The sequence below is a fragment of the Xyrauchen texanus genome, chromosome 50 (assembly GCF_025860055.1).
Source record: "Xyrauchen texanus isolate HMW12.3.18 chromosome 50, RBS_HiC_50CHRs, whole genome shotgun sequence".
Taxonomy (NCBI): domain Eukaryota; kingdom Metazoa; phylum Chordata; class Actinopteri; order Cypriniformes; family Catostomidae; genus Xyrauchen; species Xyrauchen texanus.
The window spans coordinates 21,145,156-21,164,417 of NC_068325.1; the positions used below are offsets into that span (position 1 = coordinate 21,145,156).

Sequence of the window (19,262 nt, forward strand, 5' to 3'; positions counted from 1 at the left end):
TAATCATCTTTTCCACTCCAACACAAGTTCCAGTTCAGTTCTACTATTTATTGTATGTGGTAAAGCCTATACTGCAGTTCAACTCGCTTGAAAACAAACACAGTCTAGACCTTTTCCTGAATAAACCTTGAGCTCATTTTTTAATCGTAGACTTGAATGTGCTTTTTAATGGTGCTTCTCGTATAACAAATGGCTACACATTAACTAAACATACTTGTTTCATGAAATAAGTGGTGAGGGAAATCTTAGACATTATAGAAAGAAGTGTGCCGTCATTGGTAGATTGAAATGGTTTGCTCACAGGGTGTATATTTAGGGCAGATTTTCGTGTGATAATGGCACGAAAGTGGTGGTGGCGTAGTGGGCTAAAGCACATTACTGGTAATCAGAAGGTTGCTGGTTCGATCCCCACAACCACCACCATTGTGTCCTTGAGTAAGGCACTTAACTCCAGGTTGCTTAAACGTAAATGTAACTGGCCTCTAAATGGTCATATCCTAAAAAGTATCAACATGATCACACGGAAATTCGCCATGTTGTTTATGAGAGTTATCCTAGTGTCTAGGATCAGACACATTTTGCCAAACAAAGCACCATCAGACATATTTGCATTGGCTCAAGAGTGTTGATTAGCAATGTGGGAGACCCGGGTTCTAATCCAATATCGAAACCACATTGACGAGCCTGATTTCACAGTTGCATTTTCACTCCACTGATGGTTAGGTTTAGGTTTGGGGTTACAGTTTATAAAATACAGACTCCTTTTCACTGTATTAATACATCCTGTACATTTGAAAAACAACTCCTTTTCAGCTCACACGTGCCCATACACCCAACAACACTTACCACTTTGGCCACTGGGGGCAGTGTTTCCAATTTCGGTCAGAACAGACCGGTTTTAGTTATAGAAAAGCCAAACCACTGTGAGATCAGTCTGAAAGTACAAAAAAAGCAGCATAAAAGTAGACCACTCCATGCTCTCCAAGTCTTTTGAAGCCATACAATAACTTTGTGTGAGAAACAAATAGTGGAGGCTGAAAACCTCACCTCCACCATTGCTCTCAAATCTCTTTTGAAATTATATAAACCGCGTAAATTTGAGTGAAAAGTTGAATTTAAAAGCATAAAATGTTTCTTAGTATTTGGGACATTTTTTCCCAAAGTGGACTTTTTACTTTTTAATAGATACATATATACATATAAAACCTTATATTGAACATATTAAACACTGATATGTCCATACTATTTGTCAACTAAGCCTACACATGTACCATCTAGGTGCCCCAAACATCCATATTAATCCATGTGTTTGTGTTTCCTCCTGGAAGGTGCACACATGTGAAACTTCCAGGAGGAAAGACTGGCGAGGGAGAGAGAGAGAGAGAGAGAGAGAGAAACGCCTCACTATGTACCGCCTTCATGTGTACCTGAGGTCTTATTTAACCGCATTCAGGAGCACAAGATACCACACTTTCCATTTAATACCGATCCAAATTGCAGATCATTTCAGTATTTTGAAATGACGAAATATACATTTGTCCTGTTCCTTTCCATTCACCTGTGCATCCTGGCATGTTTGGGCACAGCGCAGCGCCATGGACCCTGGAGAAACAAGGTGCAGTGGGAGACAAACGGGCAGGTTTATAGTTTACTGACCACCGGTTCTCAGTATCATGCACCTGCTACTGGACAACGAAATACACAATTCTTTTTAACAAGGCACTTGATGCCAAGATTCACTGGCAGGTTTATTTTGGGACATTTCGCAAATCCAAGGAGGCATGCAATTGCACATCCAGTGCGGTCAAACTCTGCGCCAGAGCGCACAGGTGGCACGGACAGTGGTGTTCTTGGTGTGGACGCAAGACGTTACCTGATATCTGGTCAAGCATCACATATGAGGAATAACAATCCACATTTTCCATCTTTGCGCACAGTGACAATCGCACAGGATGGATTGCACACCCAGTCCGTGCACTACAGTGCAGCACCAACTCCCATAACCACATCGGCACCGTTGGAATATTCAGGGAGCAGAAGCGCACTACGTAGCCGTAACTTAGAAACCAGCACACTGGTGCCAAAGCGAAGATCTCCCACTCCAGCCACCGAAACCCCAACCGCTATGAATTTTGAGGAGAACGCCCTTCGTCAACCTCAAGTTTCCACTTTGAGTAACACTGAAATGCAGGTTAATAACTCTGAATTCCCATTGAGAACAAGTTTGGTGCCCGGCGCAGCATCTGCTAATAACAGGAATAATGGAATTCCTCCTTACCAGGAAGAGGAAAGAGAAGGAGAGAGTATGATTGGCGATGAACCAACTACTCTGAATGTAAACAGCAGAAACTCTCTTCAATACAACTTGCTCACATATGGAAGTGTAAACCGGCATCTTCAAACAGATACGGGTTACGGTAGCAGGTATTTCCATAACGGTAAGACAAAAATTTTTGTCGACGTTCGTCTTTCGTGCTACTCAAATTGACATTTGGCGCACTTTTTCGCTCTTAGCACATTTGGCCGAACATTAGCAAACACACTAATGTTTTTGTGATACTGTATATTTGTGATTTGTAAATCTATAACAGAGTGATAAACAATGACAGATAAGTACTTTTTGCCAATGTTTCGAAGAATGGTCATGAAATGCTATTTCGCAGGCGCAATATTAAATTTGACTAAACGACTAAGTTCTAGCATTTATTCTGGTAAACAAAACATTATTTGGAAACTAAAAGTGTTCTTTTAAAACCACGTCATTTATTTTAAGGTTTACTCATCAGAAGACCTCACTTGTATCTCCACTAGAGTTTCAGTTTTGCCAAAATCTTAGTCTCAATAGTCGCTTTTCCACCAGAGACAATCAACTGGCCAGCTGGGGCCAAAAGCCTAGGACCTCAAGCCGCAAGACTAAAATCTATCTGCGTTCCCACTCTTTGGCCAATAGCCCCACAGCGTTGCCCTAAAACCGTGCCTTTATATGCCGCCCTTGTGCCAACGTCACACACCTCGCCCATTTCACAAGAGGGAAGCTCAAACTGAGGTATCATGTTATCTAGAAAATGGGGTTTAAATCGTTTGAAACATTAGCTAGCCAGCAAGATAAATTAGCGATAACTCACTACCTGTGACTGCCATAATGTCCCGAGTGATCTATCCACTAACAGCGGGATGATGTCCCACTGTTTACATTTGACAATAAAGCGCAAGAGTTTGCCATTGCATGGAAAAACGCTGCTTTGTATTCTGTCCCATGACATTATAACAATGAGTTAAGTTAATACTTTCCAGACCTGCCTGATGTCATTCCTGATCCATACTATATCCAAGCTGCCTCTTATATCCAGAGAGTGCAGATGTATGCATTAAGATGTGCAGCAGAGGAAAACTGCCTCTCAAGGTACTAGATCATGATAGATAAAATGAAAACCCATTTTTGGCCATTTTAAATAGAATTGTGTCTTCTTCCAACAAGTTCGGCTTACAGCCCGAGCGTCGGGGATCTTGACTACCGAGTGCTCTTGCGCTTCCCTCAGAGAGTCAAAAATCAAGGGACAGCAGATTTCCTCCCAGTGAAACCACATCATCAGTGGGAATGGCACAGCTGTCACCAGTAGGTTTCCAACATTTACAGTTTAAGCTCTTCCACTCATTTCTAAATTACTAAGGGTGTAAACTTTCCATTTTGAAGACATTATCACAGTATGGAGGCTTTCGGTAATTATGACCTCCTGGATGCCTCCACTGGCAGAAAGGTGGCAGAGGGTCATAAAGCCAGTTTCTGTCTGGAGGACACCAGCTGCGATCCAGGTGTGAGGAGAAGATTCGCCTGCACAGCTCACACACAGGTCAAGAGAATACATTTAATGCGACATGTTTGACTTTTTCCACAGTAATGCTAATGTATTGTCTTTCATTTCTGGAGCAGGGATTGGGTCCAGGCTGCTACGACACCTACCATGCCAACATTGACTGTCAGTGGATTGATGTAACAGATGTTTCTCCTGGACAATATATTTTAAAGGTGCGATTATTGAGATGTAGTTATAGAGTCAGGGTTCCCATGGTGGAAATATCAGGGCTGAAAAAAGTTGTAAAACTCTCAAAATATTGTTTCCAAAGTAACTTATTGTCTAGAAAAAAATGAGTTATCCAGTAATCACGGATGACTTGAAAAGGTCAATGTTAGAAATGTGTGGTGCTTTAGTTTTGTGACCATGTGTGTTACCCTTTACAGGTAACAGTGAACCCAAGTTTCCAAGTGCAGGAGTCCGATTTCTCCAACAACGTTGTCAGATGTGACGTCAGATACACAGGGTCATACGTCCAAACACACAACTGCAGAATCACAAGGTGAGTCCCGAGTGCGCTTAGTGTGAGAAATCACTTTTATCACGTTGTACAAATTGCTCTTTATTTGTCATCTTGTTTATTTTACAGGTCCTGATGCAGTTAGCCTCTCCCAAACCTCCAGTGGTGCTTATTTAGTTTTAATTACCATTATTAAAGGAGTATTTAGGGTTCAATAAAAGTTAAGCTCAATTGACAGCATATGTGGCATAATACTGGTTACCACAAAAATAATTTAGACTCGTCCCTCCTTTTCTTAAAAAGAAAAGGCAGAGGGGGTCTGGGTATCTCAGCGAGTATTGACGCTGGCTACCACCCCTAGGGTCACGACTTTGAGTCCAGGGTGTGCTGAGTGACTCCAGCCGGGTCTCCTAAGCAACCAAATTGGCCCATTTGCTAGGGAGGGTAGAGTCACATGGGGTAACCTCCTCGTGGTCGCTATAATTTGGTTCTCGCTCTCGGTGGGGCGTGTGGCGAGCTGTGCGTGGATGCCGCGAAAAATAGCGTGAAGCCTTCACACGCGCTACGTCTTCGCCATAATGCGCTCAACAAGCCACGTGATAAGATGTGTGGATTGACCGTCTCAGACGCGGAGGCAACTGGGATTCGTACTCCGCCACCCGGATTGAGGCACTACGCCACCACGAGGACCTAGAGTGCATTGGGAATTGGGCATGCCAAATTGGGGAGAAAAAAAAGTTTATTATTTGAGCTGTAAAGTTGCTTAAATCGTAATTTGTAGGGTCATTTTGGGGTTGACAGAGCGAGGTGATCATGGCAACAAATTTGTAAAATCAGATGTAACTTAACAAAGAAAAGGGAAGTGATTTTATCACATAAAATCATGTTAACACACATACTGTTTACATCTTGTGGCTATACGTTCAAAACAGTGAGTACTTTAAAGTTTACAGATTGGCTTCCATTGTAAGTGCTTGATGTTAAACAGATATTTGCTTCACATTGAGTTCACATTTTCTTTTGGTAATCAACATCATCCAACAAACGCTGACGATTGAGCTTAACTTTTATTGAACCCGGAATATTCCTTTAAAGGTGCTGCAAGAGATTTTTTTAATGGTAAAATGTATGCAAATAATGTTCCTGAAAGATATGAATACAGTAAGTGTCCTGAGATATCTCACCAGTCACTGTGACAGCTCTAGACTCTGTAAACAGCAAACAAAATGTTTTATAAGAATAATTTTGTGTGTTCTTGTAGTATTGTAGTTGCAGCGAATTAAAGAGGCTTAATGCCAATTTTATGCCATGTTGCTCATAACAGATGTCAGTTGAGGGCGCTGTTTTGCAGCTGTTGTTTTTGACAACCATTTCTGCTTGTGTTGGTATCAATAGTCGCTTTTCCACTATCAGGCCAGTGCGAGCCAATCAACTGGCCAGCTGGGGCCAACAGCCTAGGACCTTGAACCGCAAGACTAAAATCTATCTGCGTTCCCACTATTTGGCCAATAGCCCTACAGCGTTGCCCTAAAACCGTGCCTTTATATGCCGCCCTGGTGCCACGTCACACACCTCGCCCATTTCACAAGTAAGAGGGAAGCTCAAACTTAGGTATCATGTTATCTAGAAAATGTAGTTTAAATTGTTTGAAACATTAGCTAGCCAGCAAGATAAATTAGCGATAACTCACAACCTGTGAGTGCCATGATGTCCCGAGTGATCTATCCACTAACAGCGGGATGATGTCCCAGCACACCGTCTATGAATGTTCACTTAACCATGAAAAGTGGGCACCGCTTTGTCCATTGTGAGTTTTAACGGATTTGTACTGTGCCCACATTTTTTTTCCCCAAACCTGTACCATATCCTGACAAGTTTGGCAAAACTCTCGCCTCAATCCCCGACTGGCCTTGTTTGACACAAAGGTAATCGGCGGGCCATTGGCCATTGGCCCTGTGAAAGTCCCAAGAAGCCACTATGAAGCCCCGGTAGTGACAGTGTGAACACAACTGGCCCTGGCCAGCCCTAGCATAACCTAATTTGGCCCGATAGTGGAAACAGCTATAAAAGCTTATTTGATTTCTCTAGTCCGGGGTTTTAAAAAAATGGGGCGTGGCTTATCCAACGCCTCAGCTTGTGGCTAAAATCGCTTACATCACCTTTAAGTTCACAAAATTTTCAGATTGTCATGGATAGGTTAAATTTATATAGTAACTTATTTATACTTTTACATTTAGATTTATGTTCTTTACAGACACTTTGTTTTTGCGCAGAGATTTTGTTTGGTAAAGCTAAATCTTATCCTTTCCATTTATCATAATAAATGCTTTAAGCTCATGTTAAACAGCAGGAAGATGCTTAGCAAAGAAACCATAATTAAAGTTTGTGCATTTATATGCATTTAAATAAAACAATGTTTCAAGATGTGTTTGTTTGCCGAGTTCTGGTTTACGAAATAGGTTGAGATCTAAGATTTATGTCGTGCGACTGATGTCAAAACTCGCCAAAACTTTGTGGTCCATTTATTTGGTCATAAATACCCGTTTACATACTTTACCCATCAGTTCAAATGCTTTCGTGATCTTCAGCAGTATTTCTGGTCATGGCTCGTATGTTCACGCTCTCTTGGGTAAAATCAACACAGACAGACATCAGAGTCGTGAAACTTCAGTTTGCTCAAGATCTCTAAACGTGCTGAGAATGCACAGAGGAGTCCGGAACATTTCAAATGGCCCGAGAGAGAAATTCCAGAGCCGTTGTGTCAGGCCAGAGCTGACTTGAGAAGGAAACCTTCCCCATTATTAGTAGTTTTGAGACCCGAGAAACAGGAAGAAAAAGCACTAACAATGAATATATTGATGCAGTTGGACATTTTTTCTACTTTATTTCATAAGTTAAGCCCAAACTGTCAGAATGACATCTTTAAAAGTCTAATTTGAACAGTAAAAGTCTGTCATTTTATTATTTTTGGACCTGGGGTGAACAGGGCCTTGTTCTTGGGTTCAGCTCGATTCAAAATTTGTCAACTTATTTTTCACCTGAAATGCCTGTAAATGGAGCAGAACAGGTTCCTTTGACATTTAATTCTTTGAGTTATTATTTACGTTACAATCTGGGCTATGTGCCAGACAAATTTGATTAATACGTGTTTGTCTTTTGCATTATCCAAGACCAATAAAAACACCCACAAGGCTCTACTGTATATCATACACAAGTGTACTCATTGAGCAGTTTGAGGAACATGACACATGTTGGTGAGTGACGTTTGGAGAGCTGAAAACCTTCAACAATAAATGGTGGGATCTTAATTCTGACAATCAACTACTGGTCTTTAAATGAAAAGTTCAGGATAGTCTTTAGAAAAGACAAATAATTATTTAGGATGGATCTTAAATAACGACTTGGACTAATACTATGACTTTGGCTCTTTTTCTAGCTGTTTCGGTATATTTGTGTATTGCATTTGTTATATTCTCCCCATAACCTTCCTATACTCGTCGGCCATTTTTGACCAAAATAAATAGTTCTGATGTAATAAAAATGGTTTACCTGAGTGGTTCAGGACTTGGTGACTTTTCCTCCACATGCCATTTGAACACACAGACAAATATTGGGTTTGATTGGATAACTCTAAGAGGTCATAAAAAGTGACACCTTTACTGTTCACCCACCGACCGACCGTAGGGAGGGCTTGGGAAGAGAAATCGGCCCGGGATATACATAGCAACTGGCCCAAAAGTTCTTGAGTGTGTGGGGGAGGTTCAATGTCCTTTTCTGCATATCAAAGCGCTGTTTTGTGGTCCGTTCTGTATAATGCGGCAGCTCATTTTAGCTTATCTCGGGCCATTTCGTGGCCGACCCATAGGCCCATTCGGTTCTCCCAATGGCCAGTCCACCCTTGATCCACACCAAAGTGCGTCGGCCCACCAGGAATATGCCCAGTATATTAGATTACCTTAGCGCTGATATATCCAAATGCATAACTTAAAATTTAGATACATTTTAGATACAGAATTACTAAACAGAAGGTGGCTGCACAGAACACTGCTGCCACCTACTGGCTATTACTGTCATAACATGATTTTCAAGTCATGTTATTTTTATTTTTTCACCAGACAGCCACAAACTGCCCCCAGGACGTGAGAAATTCTCATATTTTCTTCATAATTCAAATAGGTTTTTAATGTAGTGAAATTAATACATTTGATAATAAATGAGCTCATTTGCATATGCAAATGAGATGTATATGCAATAAGATCTAAAAGACATAAAATCCCAAAAGAAGTGCATCATTATTATTATTATTTTACTTCAGTGAAGAAGAAATGTTATAATTTCTTTAATAAATAAAAAGAACGTACACAGTAAAGTAAGCAGCCCTACTTGAATAGAATATGAAGGTTAAGCAGCTCAATATGCTTCTGGATCAACAAAAATGATACATTTTTGGCTCAATGGATAATAACTTTTCGTTAACATTATATTTTTGGTAAAAACTCCTAAACAACAGCATCCATTGACATCCCAGAGTTCAGCCAGCCTTAAAGCGACAGTTCACCCAAAAACGAAAATTCCTACAATGAAAGTCAACAGGGTCCAAAATTATGAAGCTCAAAATAGGCAGTATAAAAGTAATCCATACGACTCCAGTGGTTTAATCCATGACTTTGTATGTGAGAGGTGTGGGGTGAAAGTTCAATATTTAAGTCCTGTTTTACCATAAATTATCCTCCCAGCCCTGTAGGTGGCAATATGCATGAAGAATGTGAATCGCCAAAAACACAAGAAGAAGAATGTAAAAGTTAAAATGGAGATTTGGATTACTTTTATGCTGCCTTTACGTGCTTTTTGGAGTTTCAAAGTTCTGGACCCTGTTGGCTTGCATTGTATGGACCAATAGAGCTGAAATATCCTTCTAAAAATCTTAATTTGTGTTCTGCAAAAGAAAAAAAAGTCACATCTGGGATGAACATTGTGCATGTTTGAATTGTGCTGTTTAGGCCTGACCAAACTGTGAGATATCATTAGGTTAATGTATTCCATAAAATACAGTTTACAGATATCATTAATTACCATGTGTTCAAAATAGCTTCATATTTACTTTATTGTCCAGACACATATAGTTTGTAATTTTACTCCAGTCCACTAGATGCTCAAACCTTCTTACCACATTATATCACCCATGCAAAGAAGAACGTCCTAGAAAAGTGCTGGCAGCTTTTCATTCACAACGGCAGCAGAACTTTCATCTTCATAAAGCATCATGGCACGCGATCATCACATATATTACTGCATAAAGCTGCTTGTGGTGTGCGCGCTCTTGACCGCGGCGCGCGGCACTGCTGACAGAACCAAAACACTGGACTTCGATGTCAAACCAGGAGGAGTTGTGCACACTTTCTCTGCTAAAATGGTTAGTGAACCGTCTTAATGTTTAGAAATAATGTATATATATATATATATATATATATATATATATATATATATATATATATATAATATATATATATAAATATATATATAAATATTGAATAATTATAAATGTCATTTTCCTGATTGATTTGCTCTGTACACAGCCGTTTGAGACTCGTTCTCTGTAATGTTTTTACATTTTAATGTGTGTTAAAAATTCAATTGTACTCTGTAATATTGTTCAAACTCGTTCCAATGGACGCGTTAAACAAGTCCACACGTCAGGTTCTCATTGGACTGCAGGAGCGTCACTAGATGCGTAGCGCGCCTTCTAGCGGCGGGAGTTTTACGTTTTAAATTAATATTCCCGCCAAAAATGAAATTAAAAGGTTTTTTTTCCGTAGAACTCAAAACGAGAGGATAGGCTAACTTGGTTGGGGACTTACATCCTCAGTCACCATTCACTTTCAGGTGTATGCACAAATATGCAATTAAATAAAAGGCTAACAACCAAGATACCACACTGTTTAAGATATTTTCATCTGGAAAGCATCATAATCTAAATAGCATATGCTAAACGTCTTAAATTAGATCTTTTTTAAAACATTTATTAATTCATAATCGTATCAAAGACATCTGCTGAATGTCTTATTGAAATCAGATATATTGACATACCGTATCATATGAGTAAACAACGTCAAAAATACATCTCCAGATGTAAACACACACATCAAATAAATAGACGTGTGAGTGAATTAGTTACCTCACTTTTATTTTAGCGACAGTCAAGGACGTATTTGTGTTGAACATTGGGCAGCTAGGGTTGCTACTTTTGAAGTTTTAAAATAAGGGACACGTAAATGAAAATGCATCATTTATATGTTAAAAAATATATTTAATTTTTTTTCGATTATTTGCCTTTATCTTATTTATGTATACACTTGGTTATAATGGTTTATATTTATATATTTTTTTATGTATTTTATTATTTTTTTTAAATGTTTCCTTCACCTGTACCTGTCTTTATGATTGCATTCATACATTGTTTGGTCTTATTGAACATTTATATAGAAAAATAGTCCACTTTTTTACCACCATTTGTGGACTTTTCAGACGGTTCCTTACTCACCGTAGGCAAATTTTCCAACATATATCAGTGTTAAATTGGCAGTCTGGAACTATTACACCATGACGCCATATGACCAGCTTAAATATGGGACAAATTGCATCCCGCATTGTACTTGCTTGTTTTGATCTCCCCCAGGAATCTACGCCCCTGGTGAAAGTAACTGTAGATACTTTGGTATTTTGGCGGGAACTAACTATAAGGGTTCTCTTAGAAAAACAGCTTCCAAATTTTCAACCATTCACCATGTTAATCATAGTTTTTGCCAAAATACTATATCGTATCTACTGTAAAACCTTGATAGTTTCATTTGGGATCTCTTTCTGGGTCATGTTGTTGACTTTTATTGGTAACAGTAGTGACTAATACCAAGCTAGCAGAGTCCAGCAGTATTTTGATGGTAACTATGGTGATCATGGTTAATTTAAGGGTCGACATCTTTGAATTCTGTGTCTTGTCTTCAGTAGATTCGTTTGATAAATTTGTAAACATTTATGGCCTAACGTCCTCAACCTGTTTACAGTCTTCTTTCTTGTTTTAGAAAAAGTATGAATGCACTTTTACATACGCATCTCAAGGAGGAACCAATGAGGTGAGACAAATTTCTTGTTTTTTGTCTGTGTATATATACACACTTTTGTTTAAAGCCAATTTGTAGGCCAATAAGTTATATAGAGTTGAACACAGCTCACAGATTATAAATACCATTCAACATCAATATTTGTCACATTATATTATGTAGTAGTACTAATGCTAGATTTTCAATGTATTAATTACTATTCAGCATCATTTCTTATGCTGAGGGGCAATTCGACCTTTGATGTATATTATTGAAGGAAGGAAAACAATGGGATCTGACCCTCATAAGGTTTGCAGCTGCAAGCATTTTTATTTCTCCCAAATTTGGAACACCCAATTCCCAATGCGCTCTAAGTCCTCGTGGTGGCGTAGTGACTCTCCTCAATCCAGGTGGCGGAGGACGAATCTCAGTTGCCTCCTCTTCTGAGACTGTCAATCCGTGCATCTTATCATGTGGCTTGTTGAGCATGTTACCGTGGAGATGTAGCGCTTGTGGAGGCTTCACGCTATTCTCCGCAGCATCCACGCACAACTCACCACACGCCCCACTGAGAGAGAGACCCACATTATAGCTTGTGGCTCTACCCTCCCTAGCAACCACGCCAATTTGGTTGCTTAGGAGTCCTGGCTGGAGTCACTCAGCACGCCCTGGGATTCGAACTAGCGACTCCAGGGGTGGTAGTCAGTGTCAGTACATGCTGAGATACCCAGACCCCCCATCTGCAAGCATTTTTAAACAACGTCAACCATTGTTTATAGCATAAAGCCGTTTGTCACGACACGGCAGTTACGTGATGTCGTAAAACCTCCTGATTTCACAGAATTGCCCATAAACTCTAAAAGCACAGTTTCAGACTTCAGTGTGTTTACCTTTGTGTTTTGTTCCCTGTAGCAATGGCAAATGAGTGTTGGACTAAGTGACGACAACAAGCTGTTTTCCTGTTCAGTATGGAGGTAAGGTTAATAATACTCTTATTATAATTAATAGCTCAATTGATGCAGTTCTTAGCAATGAGTCAGTTGAACTGATTGGCAAATTGGACTGAATTGAACACTAGATCTGAATCGGTCACTTCTTAGGTGGGGTCAGTAACCCCCCCATTGCAAAAACAAAATCCTGTCATACTAAAGATGTGGTTTATGCAGACAGACAAGCTAATCTAATCTCAGTTGTCTATATTTTCAAACATTGTAGTGTAGCTAGAGATGAAAGAGAGAACAGTATTGATCTTTGTCTATCATTTTCATGAAAGGCCCCAAGGGAAGTCCTACTTGTTCTTCACCCAGTTCAAAGCCGAGATAAAAGGAGCCAAGATTGAGTTCGCCACCGCATTTGTAAGTATCCCATTAACTCATCAAATCATTTCAAACTTCCCGTCAATACTTGTCAACATTCAGCAATCTACAGAATACATGACTTAATATGAAGAAACGTGCATTTATAAGATTGAGAATATTCAGGACATACGTTTTATTTTTTTAAATTTGCACATAAAAAGAATCATCAGATATTTCCAGAGCATGTTTAAGATATCACGTCAGTCGAGATTTTGACATTTGCTTCATATTAAGCCTTATTTCAGACACCTAAAGCTCATCGACTCTCAGATCAAAAGCAGTCAGCCTTTTGTGTGCAGGTGTTGCAATTCAAGACTTCATGAAAACGTCTTTATCTTTAGATTAAATAGAAATTCTCAGTAGTGAGCTGACACTGGCGTGCTGGTGGCCTTGTCCCCTGTGTAAATAGCAGAAGTTCAAAAGCATGTTTGAAACAAGTGCTCCATAGACTCGCGTTTTCTCAGACAGGATCTTTATTATTCAGCCCACAGCTGCTTCATTAGTGTCTGGTGTCACTTATTCCTCCATCTTTTTCTCTCTCAGTCCCAGACAGCCGTGGGTGGACAGAGGGATGTACCTTTGAAAGAAGAAGAGTACATTGTGTCAGAGTCCACAGGTAACTTTTATCCCACATTACACTAGTATTACTACCCTCTACATAGTTCCCACGGTCAAGCCAAAGTACGTTTTCCAGGACTGAAAAGAATATCTTAAAAGTCATAGGCATTTCTATAGTGAATATACATTTTTTGAATAACGTCTCTTTTATAATAACAATATATATATATATATATATATATATATATATATTTTTTGTAAAACTCCTTGTGCCCCCTCAGAAACCTCTGGCACCCCTGTTCCAGTCCAATAAAGAGAACCACTTGTCCACCCTAAAGATCAAAATGGGTCTAATGTTGGCAATGCCCATCAGATTTTCCTTGTGCCCCCTCAAACTTCTAGCACCCTTCTCCTGGTTCAATAAAGAGAACCACTTGCCTACCCTAAAGATCAAAATGGATCTAAGGGGGCTCAGATTTTCCTTGTGCCCCCTCAAAAACTTGTGCCACCCTTCTACCAGTCCAATAAAGAGACGACCATTTGCTCACCCCAAAGACTGCATCTTAGTACCTGCCCTGTTGTGGAAATGCAATAGTCAAAAGGTGTAGGAACCCCTCTTCCCCTAGTTCTAGATTTTTCTCCATCTAGTTTATTTGACACATGCCATCTTTATTGTTTTCCAGTGACCCACAGAGATGGAAAATTCCGTTCCGAGCTCTCAAAGCTCACTGTCATTGGTCGGACACGCCACGATGAACTCTGACTGGCTGATCCTTGAAGGATGTCCAATCGCACAAGGACATTGGTCGTTTGACAGCTATTGAAGCTCTGCCTTTTAACGGTTAACATAAGCCAAGGAAATCAAGACCACAGAAAGTGAAGATAGCACTTCCTGCAACAAATACTACAGAGATTTCCTACAGCTTCTATAGAGACTGTGAATGACCAAGAACTGGATTGATCATAATAAGGGAGTTAGACACACACACACACACAAAAAGTCTATTACTGGAGATAAATAAAGGATACATATTGTTGACAATTTTTTACTTGTACATTTATTCATATTTTCTTAAGGAAGTGAGGTGATATGAAGGCTTCTCATTGAAATCATTTAGTTAGCTCAGAACAGTAGTTTGATTTCTCTTTATGGGTTTAGGGTTTTCAGCCTGATTTTGGCTTCATACCTGCAAAACTGATTGTCGAGAATAAAGATATTTACTTTCTGGTCTTACGCTGGTGTTCCATGAGAAATCCATCAAAATCTTTGGGGTATGTCGGAATCCTTTTATTATTTCTGTGGTGGAGGAAAGACAAACAGTTACTTTATTCCAATAACTTATGTAATGAGATTTTAATAAATCTGTTGAATATTGGTTTCTGTCCTTCTTCAAATTTGCTACATAAGAAAAAGTAATTATGTTGACATCAAATTACTTTTTTTGTATGCATAAGCACTTCACTTGGCTAAAAACATTACAAAATTAACCAAAATATTTAATAAACATGCAAGTTGCAGGGGATATGTATATATTTGTGAATGGCAAAATGGTTTACAATTCTGCACACATCTATAGCATTAGTGTGGGCTTGTAAAAAAAACATCTGCAAAAGGATGTTTTCACATATGAGCATTTTGCATGGTTCCAGATCAATTCAAACAAATCCTACAGATTAAAGGATCCCCAACTATGGCTGATTCTACAACATTGCTTCATTTTCATTTTCAGCAATTTGTGATCCGAAAGCGTGTCATTTAAGGCCATTTACAGATTCTGTGGCATTCAAGCGTTTAAAATGAAATGAATGCAGAAAATTTGCAGTCCTACAGCTTTAAAGAGCTTGAAATGAGCATTACAGCACACTTGAGGGAGACATACTGCTGGAAGATTACCCTGCAATTGTTAATTCAGTTTTGCAGTAACTGTTAAGATATGCTTATATTTTAATCACAAGTGCCACACACTTGCATTGCGATTTCAGTAAATTGTCCTCAGTAAGGATGAACTAAGGCTGATCATTTATATTGTCAATGCAACAAGATAATGGCTGAAGGGTTTGGACAGCAATAAAAATAATCTTTTCACAGATGGGGGTTGCTGAGAGATCAGGGACACTGGAATTGTGATTGCCTCCCAATCCAGATGCCATCCAAGTCTAGAAAATAATCTCTTACCACTGTCAGCTTACCTCTGACGCACAGTATTTCTAAGTGGTCACTAGTCAGCCGAAACCATGTCGCCATCTAGATTTATTAGTACATGATGATTCTGTCTTTATAGACCCTTAGAGAAAAGGTATTACACGCTTCAGTCGCAGTCTAAGAGATTTTACACACAATAAATTGCTCTGGTCTCTAGAACAAACTTACCATAAAGGTGCCTGTCACACTGTATACGGCCTTCTTTCAAAGATAGTGTGTTGTGTTCTGCTCTGTGCCCTGAAGCCACTGTCCGCTCAAACAATAGTCGAGAGCAGTCTCCGTCTAAAAGGGTAAGGTGGCGTTTTCTGACCTTTGTCTTTTGCTTTAGGATTCACTCTTCCGACTGTGCTGGCAAAGGGGTAAGGAGGGGGCTTACGGCCCCTGCGTCCTGTCACAGACGCTGATTCGTTTCTTTGGGATGCGACCATCTCCTGAGTTGATTCTTGTCTTTGATTTGTATCGCAAAGCCCTTGATCTTTGTTGGGGTATGCTGGTGGGTTTCTTGTGCGTGAAGGATGGGCTTTGCTTGATGAACAAAGTGTTATTTTGCCTTTTACACTGAATGGTGGCTTGTCAGAGTGTGCCCCATTAGAGGACGCCTCCCCGTTGATTCCACGTCTTGATGACTCCAACTCACATACACCCGTATCCACTGCACTCGAGTGGCATCCCCAGAAAGAGTCCCCTGGTTCCTCTTCACCCATGTCAATGCCGGCCGTCAACACATCTATCTGCTCGACCACCTAAATCCCAGGAAAAAGCAAAGCTTGTATACTTATAGTAAATGCCCCTTCTGGTTCCTTGAAACAGAGTACTATGTCCCAAGGGTCTCAAAGGCAAAATAATCAGGGCGCATTTCACGCAAGAGTGCCGACTAGCTAGTTTACAAGATTATGAAACTGTGGCAGAAGGCTAAAAGCAGGCAGTGGCTCTTCCTTCCAGCTGCTCCCTGTCTCATCTAGGACAACGCTCCTCTTCGACATAGAATACATTTGCTAATTGGAGCAGACCAGGACAATCCTTTCTGCATTAAACTTTCACTATCCCCTCGTGGTGGTAAAAATCCCCAGTATACAATAAATACAAGATACTCTATAAACAGTCAAATTGATATGAAAATAAATGCAACAATATATACAATTTATGGTCCCGTGTTATCTGAAGTATGAACATTAAGATTATCCCACAGCTGATGGATAGTTAACAGTTTGGACAGCTTAAAAGGATTTAACTAAACAGAACATTTAAATGGCATCCTTTGTTTAACTTAATATGTGAAACATCTGCTAACCTCCAACCCCACAGAGTATAGCAGAAGCCAAAGTAAAGAAAAAACTTTTACCTCCTTCATTTCCAGATGTATCTCTTTCAGGCCACGTAGAACCTCCTCAAGATTCACCATGACTCTTTCAATCTGGTCCTGAATCGCTCTTTGTGTCTTCCCACTTCCTGGTCCATTGAGACCCTCTTGGGCAACTTTCGTTTGGTGGTTAATACTGGGTTTGTTGGCATCTTTGGTAGAGATCATAACTTCATGTGCCGGACTGGGTCTATTTAAGTCTTGCGATCGGTGTCCCAACGATCTACTTAAAGCTCCCTGTCCATTAGAAGTGCAGAGTTCATATTTAAAGGTTGAATTGTGAGCGCCAAAGCAGTCTTCATAGGGTTCCGTCCAGTCCAATGCATGTCGCTTCTTAATAAGGGGCCCTCTCACAGAGCCTGATTGTTGCACCACCACACAAACAGGCGCTCCACAGTTTCCATGACCCCTGAACTGTGTTGGCGAGTCTAGAACACACTTCCTCAAGGAGAGGTGTGGCTCGGTCTGGTGTTGGTGGACCACAAGGCTGCATTCTCTCGAGCTGGAGTTCACAGAGACGCTGTTATGTTGCAGCACTCTGGTTAACTCTGCCTGACTGCCCTGTCCAGCCACGTCTAGTCGTGCGTGACCCCCCTGGTTGGCTAGACGTTGCTTAGAAGTGTGATTGTATCCATTGGAGGAGGAATTTGCATGCATTGGTCCACAAGTGTTCATTATGTAGTCCCCATTCCCCAAATAGGCGAGGAGGTCCGCTTGAGGTCTTGGCAGTTGTTGGCCCATATCCCTCTGAGCTTGTAATCCATTTTGTAACTGAAACCGGGTTAGCGTGGTTGGTCGTTTAGTCTCTGGGAGCATGCTGTGGCCTCAGGAGGAGACTTTTAAGAGGATGTGTCCCTCCTTCCAGTGTCCAGGTCTCGTCATCACCAGATGATATTTTGCATCTTCTCTACTTTCAAACTTTCTCTTGCATGTTTCTTCACTCTGACCCCCACCCTCTGATTCATCGCTTCCTCCCAGGGGTTGTTACTGATGTTATCCTGGTGTTTTTTCCTATGCCCCCTTTCTCTCTCGCTCTGACTTTGCTGTTGCTGTCCTGTCGCTTGCAGAGGTCCTCCGTTTTCCATCAAACTCCCTGCATTTCTTTTCCTCTGGATTTTGCACGCTTCCTGCCATATACTCCCTCACTCCCTGTCTCCATTCTCAAGCTTTCGCTCCCTCGCTCGTACTGCGCTACCACCCTTTCTGGCTCATTCTTCCTCCCACTCCCTCACACAGATTTTCCTCTTTCTTTCTCTCTCTCTCTCTCTCTCTCTCTCTCTCGTTTACCTACTTGCAGGATCTCATCGTAATTTAATCAGGGATGTGGTGTTAGTGGTGTGTGTGTGGGGGGGGGGTGTTAATCTAGTGTTGTCTCCATGTATGCTCTCTTTCTCAGGACTGATCTGATTACTCTTGTTCTGCCTCAGTACCCTACAATTACACCCAGGATTTCATAGCGGGATGCCAGGGGGAGGCAGACTCTCCTGCCAATGCTTGATGGGGCAGCACATGCAAGGCTAGTCCCTTAAAATGCATAAAGATGTGACTTTAAAATTAATAACCTGACACACTGCAGCATGGATGTATCACTTAATACTCTTCAATAATTACGCTTTAAACCTGTAGAATATCAAATCTGTTATATCAATACAAAATATATGATCTTTTTATCTACACACATTTTTAACAACTACAGAAAATATCAACAGTAGTTTTAAAGTTTCAGTAAACACAAAAGTTAAGAGACAATTATGAACATCAACAAATTGCACCCCAACTACAATCTGTTGGAAGTGCTTCAAAAACGTGACCCACCCAGAAGCCTATATTTCACACAAGTGTGGTTACACAGTCCTGTTACATTTCTATTCAACAAACCCATGATTGAAAGGTAACAAAAGGTAACTTTCACCATTGTAGTTCTCATCTGCTTTTGGTTTCAGTTCTTCTCTCATTTCCACATAAACTAACCGATTACTCTGAGAAAGGTCAGAATTTTACCCTCTGAACTCATTAGAGCAACAAAGACACAGTCTTTGGTTCAAGTCTAACCAGACCAAATACATTCAATACAGAAGCCCTTACATCCAAATTAACTGGGAGTCAAACCTATGACATTAGGGATAGTTCACCCCCCCCCCAAAAAAAACCCTGAATTATTTTAAATGGCGTTCCAAATCCCCATTACTTTTTCTCCGTGGATAAAAAAGGAGAATAGTCGTCTTAAGTCACAATTTGCTAACAGGCTAGTTAGAGGCTAACATTCTGTCTAACATGTCATGTTGTATTCCACATGCCATACAGGTTTGGAACACGTAAAGGTAAGTAAATGGTTTTTAAAGTTTGTGTTAAAAACGTTACTGATGAAAGAA

The 19,262-nt window shown here is 40.3% G+C and overlaps 3 protein-coding genes across 4 annotated transcripts; 2 read left to right on the forward strand and 1 right to left on the reverse strand.

Moving 5' to 3' along the window:
- The first annotated feature begins 1,519 nt into the window (after positions 1-1,519).
- loxl5a (lysyl oxidase-like 5a) lies at positions 1,520-6,682 on the forward strand. Its single transcript, XM_052124086.1, has 7 exons — positions 1,520-2,438; positions 3,295-3,403; positions 3,479-3,616; positions 3,695-3,851; positions 3,932-4,027; positions 4,241-4,356; positions 4,444-6,682. The coding sequence occupies exons 1-7, from the start codon at positions 1,520-1,522 to the stop codon at positions 4,448-4,450; spliced, it is 1,542 nt and encodes a 513-aa protein (XP_051980046.1). The 3' UTR covers positions 4,451-6,682.
- Positions 6,683-9,490: 2,808 nt separating this feature from the next.
- Positions 9,491-14,702, forward strand: LOC127641211 (myeloid-derived growth factor-like). The gene is made up of 6 exons (XM_052124035.1): positions 9,491-9,727; positions 11,394-11,444; positions 12,324-12,385; positions 12,685-12,766; positions 13,313-13,385; positions 14,011-14,702. The coding sequence occupies exons 1-6, from the start codon at positions 9,578-9,580 to the stop codon at positions 14,088-14,090; spliced, it is 498 nt and encodes a 165-aa protein (XP_051979995.1). The 5' UTR covers positions 9,491-9,577; the 3' UTR covers positions 14,091-14,702.
- LOC127641210 (uncharacterized) lies at positions 12,789-18,489 on the reverse strand. Of its 2 annotated transcripts, XM_052124034.1 has the most exons (4): positions 16,873-18,489; positions 15,699-16,273; positions 14,550-14,624; positions 12,789-13,346 (listed from the first exon to the last, which is right to left on the reverse strand). In XM_052124034.1, the coding sequence occupies exons 1-2, from the start codon at positions 17,704-17,706 to the stop codon at positions 15,785-15,787; spliced, it is 1,323 nt and encodes a 440-aa protein (XP_051979994.1). In that variant the 5' UTR covers positions 17,707-18,489; the 3' UTR covers positions 12,789-13,346; positions 14,550-14,624; positions 15,699-15,784. The 2 variants fall into 2 exon arrangements, with proteins under 2 accessions (XP_051979994.1, XP_051979993.1); XM_052124033.1 differs by lacking the exon at positions 12,789-13,346 and having other exon boundaries at positions 14,510-14,624.
- Positions 18,490-19,262: the final 773 nt, after the last annotated feature.

Coding starts and splice junctions, on each gene's coding strand:
- loxl5a (XM_052124086.1), top strand. CDS start 1,520: ATGACGAAATATACATTTGTCCTGTTCCTTTCCATTCACCTGTGCATC. Junction 3,404..3,478: donor GAGGAAAACTGCCTCTCAAG/GTACTAGATCAT, acceptor TCTTCCAACAAG/TTCGGCTTACAGCCCGAGCG. Junction 3,617..3,694: donor GAATGGCACAGCTGTCACCA/GTAGGTTTCCAA, acceptor TCCATTTTGAAG/ACATTATCACAGTATGGAGG.
- LOC127641211 (XM_052124035.1), top strand. CDS start 9,578: ATGGCACGCGATCATCACATATATTACTGCATAAAGCTGCTTGTGGTG. Junction 9,728..11,393: donor ACACTTTCTCTGCTAAAATG/GTTAGTGAACCG, acceptor TTCTTGTTTTAG/AAAAAGTATGAATGCACTTT. Junction 12,386..12,684: donor TTTTCCTGTTCAGTATGGAG/GTAAGGTTAATA, acceptor TTTTCATGAAAG/GCCCCAAGGGAAGTCCTACT.
- LOC127641210 (XM_052124034.1), bottom strand. CDS start 17,706: ATGCTCCCAGAGACTAAACGACCAACCACGCTAACCCGGTTTCAGTTA. Junction 16,274..16,872: donor TACATCTGGAAATGAAGGAG/GTAAAAGTTTTT, acceptor CCTGGGATTTAG/GTGGTCGAGCAGATAGATGT.